The 10282-nt window shown below is 42.4% G+C and overlaps 1 protein-coding gene across 5 annotated transcripts in view; it reads right to left on the reverse strand.

The window, feature by feature from the left end:
* Positions 1 to 5981, reverse strand: part of ZNF12 (zinc finger protein 12) — an 18197-nt gene extending 12216 nt beyond the window's left edge. The window contains exons 1-3 of one of the 5 annotated variants that reach the window (XM_008586118.1): positions 5475 to 5569; positions 4929 to 5121; positions 4473 to 4537 (exon numbers count right to left, since the gene is read on the reverse strand). In XM_008586118.1, the coding sequence (XP_008584340.1) occupies positions 4473 to 4487 (15 nt within the window). In that variant the 5' untranslated portion in view covers positions 4488 to 4537; positions 4929 to 5121; positions 5475 to 5569. The other 4 variants (XM_008586117.1, XM_008586116.1, XM_008586115.1 and 1 more) reach the window with 4 other exon arrangements.
* Between the last annotated feature and the right edge of the window lie 4301 nt (positions 5982 to 10282).

Genomic DNA, 10282 nt, shown 5'->3' on the forward strand with positions numbered 1-10282 from the left:
CACTTGAGTACTGGCCGGAGAGGGTGTTCTTGAACTAGGAAGCCCATTAGGGCAAACTTTATCTTTTTTTTTTTTTTTTTTTTTTTTTTTTGTCTTTTTTGTCTTTTCCCGTGTCCGGCAACGGATCGCAACCCTCAGTGTTGCCCCCGTACCGGACCGGGGACCGGCAACGGGATCGCAACCCTCGGTGTTGCTCCCGCGCCTCGCTCAGCCAGTGAGCGGGAACCGGTCTGTATGTGGGATCCGAACCCTCGGGCGGGAGCGCCGCCGCGCTTCCCAAGCGGTGCACTTATCCAGTGCGCCACCGGGCCGGCCCCCAAACTTTATCATTTTGAGAAATTTTAAAAATGCAAACAAAAATATCTGATTCCTCAAAATAAATCTGTTAAAGAATTATATAGTAATGCTGGAAAATAACGTAAAAAGACAAATCAGCTTGGAAGAAAATGTTTACTAAAATGACCAAAACAGGAAAAATTTATAAACATTTGTGAGGACTTACAAATCAGCAAGAAAAAACAAAACAACATCATGATAGAAAGAGTGGCATGGACATGAACAGGCATTTCACATAAACAAAGAAATGGGCCAAACTGAAAAGGCTATATAATATATAGTTCTAACTATATTACATTCTGGAAAAGGCAAAAATACAGACACAGTAAAAAGATCAGTGGTAGCCAGGAGCTGGGGGTGGGGGAAAGGGAGGGATGAACAGGCAGAGCAGAGAGAGCTTTTAAGGCATGAAACAACTCTGTATGATAATACCATGGTAGATATGTGTCAAAACCCAAACTGTACAACATAAGGAATGAATCCTAATGTAACTATGGATTTTAGGTAACGATAATGTATTAACACTGGTTCATCAATTGTAGCAAATGTACCAAACTGATGCAAGATGTTAGTAACAGTGGAAACTGAGGGGAGGCATATATGGGAAGTGTCCATACTATCTGCTCAATTTTTCTGTAAACCAAAAACAGTTCTAAAAAATAGTCTATTAATTGTTAAAAAAAAAAAAAAAAAGAAAAGAAAAGAAAAGAAAGAAATGGCTTCTAAATACGTAAAAATATACTTGATGTCACTCATGATTAAGAAAAAACCCAAGCCCACTCACATGCCGTGGGGCCTGGATCAGCTAGAACACCCCAAGTCACATTCCTTTTCTGTCTGGCATCTTGGCTAGAAACTCTTGAGTCTCTGTGACTCACTCCCCACTGTGCATATCATACTTTTCACACTGCCAGTCTCTATTTATTATATCTTTTTATCAGATGATTCACTTTCCCAATTAAAAGATCTCAAATTCTCTGCAGGAAGAAACCAAAACTCGGCACAGCACTGGTGGCTCTTCGGTCAATCTCAGTATTTCTCTCCATTCACATCTCACACCGTCCCTTAACAGGAAGCCCAAATTCTAAGGAAGCAAAGATCTTCCTAGTCCTTCAGGAGCGTTCCTCAGACCCCCTCATGCTGTTTTCTTGGGTGTCTTTACCAACCTGTCCAACTACTTCAGATCCTAATCACTCCAGGGCTGTCACAAACTATGCCATCTGATCTCCACCTTTCCTGTCACTGAATGACTACGTCATGATACTTTGACAATATGCTTAAAACCAGACTTCTGCTTTGTCACCATTTCAAAGCTTCCCATGTACTGACTAGAAAGATTCTCATTTTCTCCTATAATCACTTCTATGAATCACCTCCTCCAAGGAGAATAAGCTCCTCAAGGGGAAGAAGTACCTCTTAAAATCATGTTCCCAAGGCCGGCCCGTGGCTCACTCGGTAGAGTGCGGTGCTGATAACACCAAGGCCACGGGTTCGGATCCTATATAGGGATGGCCGGTTTGCTCACTGGCTGAGCGTGGTGCTGACAACACCAAGCCAAGGGTTGAGATCCCCTTACCGGTCATCTTTAAAAAAAAAAAAAAATCATGTTCCCAAACCTGAAGACATGGTGCTCATGTTTAAGGGAAAAAGACAAAATACTAGATGATAAAAGTCCCAAAAGCAAAGAGCCAAGCTTCCTCTGGGAATCCTTCGATCAACAGAACAGAAAAGTCCCCGGGGGTAAAACGACTGGTCTCCAATCACTTTCAGCTGAAAAGCACCCATGTAATTACATAAGCACCCAAGAGTAAATTACATCCACAATGTAGGAAATGCAATGGTTACTTCAGACAAGAGAAGGCACAGTCCTCCCAACTGGCCGAGCTGTGCCTGCTGATCGTCAGGATGGAGCTGGGCTCTCCCTAAACCCCAGCCTTGCCCCTCACTCTCAGCTGATGAGCTTTTTCCCTGAGAAAAGACAAGCAAGCAGGAATGCCACCTGTTCTACCCACCTCTCCAAGCACCTACTGGTATATCTCCAAACCTAGTCTGCGTCCCTGTTTCAGTCTGCTCTCACTGACTCAAGGATCCCCTCCAGCCATTCCCCACTCTCCCACGTGCACCAACAATTTTTCATTCTCGACTGGATTATCCCCACTGTCATTTCTCCCATCAGAACAAAAAATCCTCTCTTGACCTCAATTCTCACTCCAGCTACTGTCCACTTCTTTTTCCCCTTTAGGGCAAAATTTCTCAAAAAAGTTAGGAATAAACCAAATCCAATTTTTCTACCTCACTCTCCTAAGCCTTTCCAATCAGGATTTACCCTACAAATCCGGCTAAACTAATCCTCAAGGAGTCACATAACCTCCCCAGGGCTAAATCCCATGGCTACTTTTCAGTCTTCATTGGGCTTGACTGTTAACAGAATGTGATATAGCTGATTACCCCTGATCACCTCCTCCTCAAACCTTTTCCTTCCCTTTGCTTCTGCAACGTTACACTCCCAGTTCTTGCTCTTGCCTTACCAGCAGTCCCTTCCCAGTTCCTCCTTCTCTAGCCAACTCTGCAGGGCTCTGGCCCTTGTCCACATCCTGACATGGCTTTCAACGCTGACTCCCCAAATCCCCAATACACACACATCAGCCTACTTGATGTCACCACTTCACCTCATATTAGCAGCCCAAATTTAAAACATCTAAAACCTAATTCTGGCCTTTTCTCAGACTTGCTTTTCCCACAATCTTCCTCATCCAGGTTTAATGGCAACATTATTTTCCTAGTCAGAGAGCTGCTAAAGTGCTTTCTACATGGAGACAGCATGATATGATTAACGTTTTAGGAGAAATATTCAACGTGGAAAATACACTTGAACTAGGAGGAAAAGCAGCCAAGAGAGGAGGTTTCTGCAATAGCCCAGACACTAAAACAAGTTATTTTAATGCTAGTAGGGATAAGGGGAAAGGAAAAAAAATCATTTAGAATATAACATTAACAAACTTGAACAATCGCATGTGGTAAGAGAATGGAAAAGGAGTTTAGAGTGAATCCCATTTTTCAACAAGGAACCCAGAGACAACAGGGGGGTTGCAAATAATTATTTTAGAATCTACTGCATCTATTAACTTGAGGTATCCCATAGACATATTCCATGGAGATGCTGAGCCAGTGGCTAGACAGAGGCATGTAGGAAAACCAACACAGAGCTAGTTGATGGTTAAAAGCACAGGAGGGTGAGATCAGACAGGTATGAGTCATGAGCCAAGGCTATAAGAACACATGAAGAAGGCAGAAAAAAAATCATCAAATTCAGGAAGAGGGCAAGGAGAGAGGTGTCACAGAAATTGACAGAGGACATTCTGCAGAGTGGCAGGCAAGGACTGGCAAATGTCCCTTGGGTGTGTACATTAAATCATTGGCAACCTTTACCAGAACAGGTTCAGGTGAGCAGCAGGAACAGAACCAAGACTGTAAGCTACAGGATATAATGGGAAAAGGAAGTAAAGGCTTCTTTACCAGAGATTTATCACTGCCCTGTCTGCTGTGCAACCCAAATAGACTAACAGAGAAAAATGTTTATGGAGACTACTTTAAGGGTGAGAAGGTCATTTCTTCAGATGGTCCATGTTTTATACGTGAATTGGGCACTAAAAGTAATATATCAATGGGACAATGTTTCAGTCACCATAAAAAATCATACGCACTGAGTCTTCCTTGGGCAGCAGGCTCTCTGCTCACATGAGGGACAAGCAAGGCATGAATGTTAATTGCTTAAGGGTTGTTATCTAGGAAGGCTATTCACAATTATACTAAAGAAATCTTTAAAACCCATGAGAAAACAAGTGTTTCTGCTTATAGTCAATGTAAGTCAGGTAATGGATGGTATTTATAATTTTTTGTGATGAATGCCAAGAACATGAGACACACTTTTACTCTGGCTTCAAGAACTCTTTAAGGAACATGCTATCCACACATATGAACATGACAAAAATGCTTGGTGCTGATCACTACTGTTTTGTCTGAGGATATCCTTTATCTATTTCTACTTTCCCATTTTAAAGTTCAAATCCTTATTCACCTCCTCAGGTGCAATGTAAATCAAAGTAGGGAATAAACACATGAACAGAAAAACTCACCAGAGATTTATTCATTTTCTGCTGTTCTTGGAAAAATGTGGAGGACTATGAAAGCAGAGGCAGATCTGGGGAAGGAAAATGCAAGCAATGAAGCTATGAGTGATCTGGCCTGCCAAAGCAGGAATCTCCCACATAAAAACCCACCCAGAAAAGTTCCATGAAGGACACCCTATGCCTGTCTCTTTAAGCTCTTCTGTAGTGAACGAATGGGTGCGATTCTCATGGTGAATGAACAGAACCCTATTAAAACAATCTGCCATCCTTAAATGTAAGATTTAAAAACGGAATTCCGTTATACTCATCTATTTTCTTACTAACTCTCTTAACTACTTAAGATCAGAAAATCCACAAGAAGCTTTCAATAAAGATATACAGTCAGTATGGTTGAGTATTCGTACAAACTTGATGGATGCTACTCTAAAGGATCTTTTACAAAGAAATGTACTTTGACTTAACTGTAATACAATGGACAGAACACTGGCTTGGGAGTTTTGAATTCTATTAGCAATTCTATCAAAAAACTCGATGACCTTGGACAAGTTGCCAGTCTTCTCAGGCCTAATCTCTTCTTATACAGTAACTGAGTCAGCAAGAGATAACCCTTGCAAACTTTTCGTGCTCTGTACTCTATGATTCTACAAGGGCAGACCTGAGGGGGAAAAGCAGACACATCGACAACAGAGGTAATGTTGGACATTTACAAATACATTCAGAATCTGGGGCGGCGACAGGTGGAGGATGGGGTGTTAGGTGCGTGGAGGGAGGAGTGGAAACAAAGTCGGCAACTGAGGCCGTTGACCCCCTACTCCCCCGATAAACCTTGTCCTCACAGAGCCTCCCGTGCAGCACCTATTCCGGTGCGGTCAGCCCATATCCTCACACCCAGCCACACGTCTTTCCTAGAAGCGATCAAAACCTCCCCTGTCCCAACTCTAATGACCTCGGCTCGCGGTGACTTCTCCCGAGCCCTGCTCACTCCGGGCCCGCAAATCCACCGCCTACCCTCCTGGGGCTCCGCAGCCTCTGCCCCAAGGCTCCCGAGAGGTCCGGGCGGGGGCTGTTCTCGCAGGGGCGCTTCTGCTCCCGGGTCTCCTCCTGTCCAATTCACCAAGCCGTTCTGTTCCCAAGGGACCGTGTCTAGGCCTACGGGACAAATTAGGCCAAGCGTCCCTCCCGGGGCCCAAATCTGCCTCCCTTAGGACTCACCGTCCCGTGGAGACTCGACCGGGCCGCCGAGGATGCAGACGGTCCTGGGTCCCTCAGCCCTTACGCCAACGCCCGTCCGGCCGTCTCCTCGGGCCCCAGCACACCGGGATCCGGAGCTCGCGCTCGGGAGTCCCCGCTCGAGCCTCAGCCCGACCGGTCGCGAACCCTGCTTTGCACAGCCCCCTGCCCGCCTAGGTGCCGAGGCGGCCGGTCAGCACCCTGCCCTACAGGCTCCGCAATTCTCGCCAACCGGAGGCCAAAGCCTGGGAACGAGCGCGAGCGGTGACCTGGAGACGAACAGGAAGCAGAGGGCAGTGCGGCAACGGTGCGCATGCGTGAACACGCACACAGGCCGAGGCGCACACGCGCAGGAGGGCACCGGAAGTCCGTCTTTCAGGGCCCCCACAGGTCCCAGGATAAGTACCAAGACTCTAGTTCCCATAAGTCCTCGCGCCATCAAGTTTGGGGAACATCTGAAATGTCTCTACTTCGTCTGGTAGCTAAGAATCGCTGTGCTAACAACATTGGCCGCCCGGAACCCCGGACTCAATTACGTATTTGTCAACAGTCCCTTTTAGGGCCAAGTAACCGGCTGCGTGATTATGCCCTGGAGCCCAAGTCCTTTGCTTGCCCTCAGACCTTCTGGGTTAGAACCGGGATTCTGACAACCAGAAGAAGATGAAAGGACGTATCATGTTCACTTAGCTGAAATACTAGAAGTTTCACTCAAATACTAGAAACAGATAAACACCAAGCGATGCTTTCCAAGGAATATGATAAATATTCAGCGATGCTTGCCAAAAAGTATAGCTTTTACAACTTGTGCGTAAAAAGTGGAAAAATCAGAAAATACACACGCAAATCGAAAGAACATAAATACTTGTGATCTTACCTCTCAAAGACGATTATGTTTACGATTAGGTAAAAATGTCAGTTTCTAAAAATGGAATCGTAAGGTCTATCATTTTAGTGAAATGATACAACCGTGCTCTTGCACAATGTTTCTTTTCTCTCTTTTTTGGCGGCTGGCCGGTAAGGGGATCCGAACCCTTAACCTTGGTGTTATCAGCACCACTCTCTAACCAACTGAGCTAACTGACCAGCCTTAACTTTTCTTTTTGGCGGCTGGCCTGTACGGCCAATTGTTCCTTAAAAGCTGCGGGGGAGAAAATTAAAATCTCCTGCCAACCCAGAAAATCCTCTCCACAAATGCAGAAAATTTAGGAAAAAACCCCAACAGTTTTATTATCAAATAAGCATTAAACCAGACTGTGATGCCCATCACAGGCAAACCACTAGTGAGATTCCAAAGAAGAATAAACCTCATCTTTTTCTATAATCCTGCAAATATAATCCATTGTAATCATGTTCTCAAGATAAAGGGTAACTAGTCCTCATGTAAAAGGATTTGACAGTACCATTTGCTATACATTCTTACATAGCTCATCTTAAATTCACCTGGTAATCGAGATGGCCATCCGTGCTAGTTAATTACTTTTATCCAAAGGAAAAATAAAACATCTCATATTGCTATGACAAGCAGGTAGTTACAGCTCAGAGTAAGGTGCCTAGGCTAAACTTCCAAGGCAACGGGGAGATAGGGACACTATCTTCTTTGAGGTTTACAAAGAGATGGCTCTCTGGCCCTTAAAAATAAAATTCTTGGGTTATAATGTTGTCAAGAAGCTTATCTGGCTTTACATACATGTCAAAGGGACAGAGGAAGTATTTATATTACAAGTTTTCTCAAGGAAATGCTCTAAAAACGGGAAATGCTCTAAAAAAGGAAATGCCCAAGAAGATGGTAAAAGTAAAATAAATGTGGTACTAAAAATAATAATGCAGACTGGGGATAATGAACACAATATATTTTAACATAAAAATGCACTCTCACAAATAATATGCAAATTATAAACCCATTTATGTAATAATTAAATACAAGTCCAAAAGGATTTTTAAGACAACTACGATGTAAAATAGTATGAACAAACACACCTGAGAGGGACTTAAAGGATGAGAGGGACATCCTTTTGTCCTAAAATCAGGACAAAAATCAAACTCCACATAATCCAACAGTACATTTCCAGTTGGGATAAATGTAAAGTTGGGTGGATACATTCTCAGGGAATGTCTGTGTGATGTTCAGCAAGTTAGGTAAACTGTGATTCAATTTTCTTGTCTGTCCTTAGAGACTCATAATTCTAGGTCATGGGTAGGTGATGATTGGTGTTCACTTCTCCAGACTCAGCACCTGTCACTGTCACCTGGATGGGTGGGTCAAATGTCCGATCCCACTTCAGTGCCTTCTTGAGCCAACAGCGCATCCCTTTTCTTCTCCCACAGGACGCTCAGCAAACTGATGCAGGTATGTTGGAAGCGAGGGGGACATAGGTCCTTCTCCAGGAGCTGGAGCAGGGACCTGGATGGAATCAGTAAGCTCGGAACAAAGATGGGATGACAGGTCAGGGTGAGGAAGGGGAAAGAAAACTTGGCCCTAGAATGTTTCCAGGTTTCTGGATGTGTACTTGCTGGAGGTTTCTCACCCTGGGGGGGTGGGGGGGAGTGGAGAGATATTGGAGAGCAGGTGGAGATGGGGAACCCATCAGGAAACCCACACTTCAGCTCCAGTTGTCAATGATTGTTGTGTGACTGGGGCAACTTTCTGAGCTTCAGTTTCCTTATATAACAAAAGGGGGGACTAAGAGTGAAATCAAACCCTTTATTTGTCCAGCATCCCGTATTGACAAAGTTTAACATTGTTGTGGCTGGAAAAGGAGAAAGATTTACAAGGACCAACTCCATTATCACAGAGCAAGCAAAAGGGTGAATTTGGAGCTGAGAGGTAATAAATCATATCTATCTGTTTCAGCATGCATCAGCACTTCATTCTTTCTTATAGCTCAATAATATCCCATTTAATTTATATTATTATATTGTATTTATGTAGTATATTTTGTTTACCCATTCATCCATTGATGGAAATTTTTGTTTACACATTTTGGCTATTGTGAACAATGCTGCTATGAATATTAGTGTACAAATATTTGTTTGAGTACCTGTTTTAATTTCCTTTAGGTATATAATTCCACTGCTGGGTCATATGGTAAGTCTGTGTTTAACTTTTTGAGGAATCACCACATTGTTCTCCATAGTGCTGCACCATTTTATATGCCCACCTAGCAATGAAGGAGTTTCGGTTTTGCCCCATCTTTGCCAACGTCTGTTATTTTCCATTTTTTTATTGTAGCCATCCTCATGGGTGTCAAGGGATATCTAATTGTGGCTTTGGTTTGCATCCCTTCATCAATTTTGTATACTTCTTGCAAAGAACTTACCCACTTTAAGATTGCAAATCAATTCATTATTTAAGAAATGTTTTGGGCCGGCCCAGTGGCGCACTGCTACAGTGCGCCGCTTGGGAGTGTGGCGGCGCTCCATATATATATGTTAAAGTGTAAATACATAAATAACAGTTTAGTTTTTTTTTTCAAATAAAAGTTGAAATATAAAGATCAGAACTTTCTTAAATTTTAGTTTTGTTCTATATATATGTTAAAGTGTAAATACATAAATAACAGTTTAGTTTTTTTTTCAAATAAAAGTTGAAATATAAAGATCAGAACTTTCTTAAATTTTAGTTTTGTTGTAATATTGTTTTGTAGATGAGACATTTTTATTTTTGAAAACTTTTAAAGAATAAAGTTACCAAAAAATGGAGTATACACGCATATACCCATACATACAATGTTAAATGTTCTTTCTTTTTTGCTTCAGATATACAAGGGGTCTTTGAAAAGTTCATGGAAAGGGCCAACCCCCATGGCTCACTCGGGAGAGTGCAGCACTGGGAGTACAGCGGTGCTCCCGCCGCGGGTTCGGATCCTATATAGGGATGGCCAGTGCGCTCACTGGCTGAGCGCGGTGCGGGCAACACTTTTTACATTAACTCATTAACTTTTTAATTTTTCTAACACAGGAAGAGGGTACTTCAAAAAATTCATGGAAAGATTTGTATTATCTTTTAATTCTATTTTCCACAAACTTTTTGAAGTGTCTTCATATCAGCATTAGTTTCTGATCATTTCTCTTTATTTTATTGCATAAATTTCTTCACTGTTAGTGTTTCTATTTCAGATACTCTTTAGTACACTTTGCTAAATTCCCCCAAAGGAACCCATTGGTAAGATCATAATAGTTTGTATCTGTTGAATGACAATAACCTTAGTTCTACTGATTTCACACAGATTTGTGAAACTGATAAAAGTTTCTATTATCACCTCCTAATGCTGGATTACAAAACTTGTTTGGGCTTGCTTAGAGGGGAAAAAAGATGAATTTTAGTTAGGCTTAAGTAAAGATCAAACAATTGGGAAATGAGCTGGTTATAATCTATTACTTCTACAAAATTTTGTTTTACCTCCCTTTAATTATCTGCTTCTCCTAACCATACTACCTTAACCACTTTCCTCAGAGAAACAACAGATATAAGTTCAACATTCCATCCACATGCTTTGGAAAGGAGAAATCAAGAGAAATGCAGTACTGTTTATAGGCTGAACAAAATTTTCAGCATCTGCAAATACTCATGATGAATTAGACAAACA

The sequence above is a fragment of the Galeopterus variegatus genome, unplaced genomic scaffold (assembly GCF_000696425.1).
Source record: "Galeopterus variegatus unplaced genomic scaffold, G_variegatus-3.0.2 Scaffold3835, whole genome shotgun sequence".
NCBI lineage: Eukaryota > Metazoa > Chordata > Mammalia > Dermoptera > Cynocephalidae > Galeopterus > Galeopterus variegatus.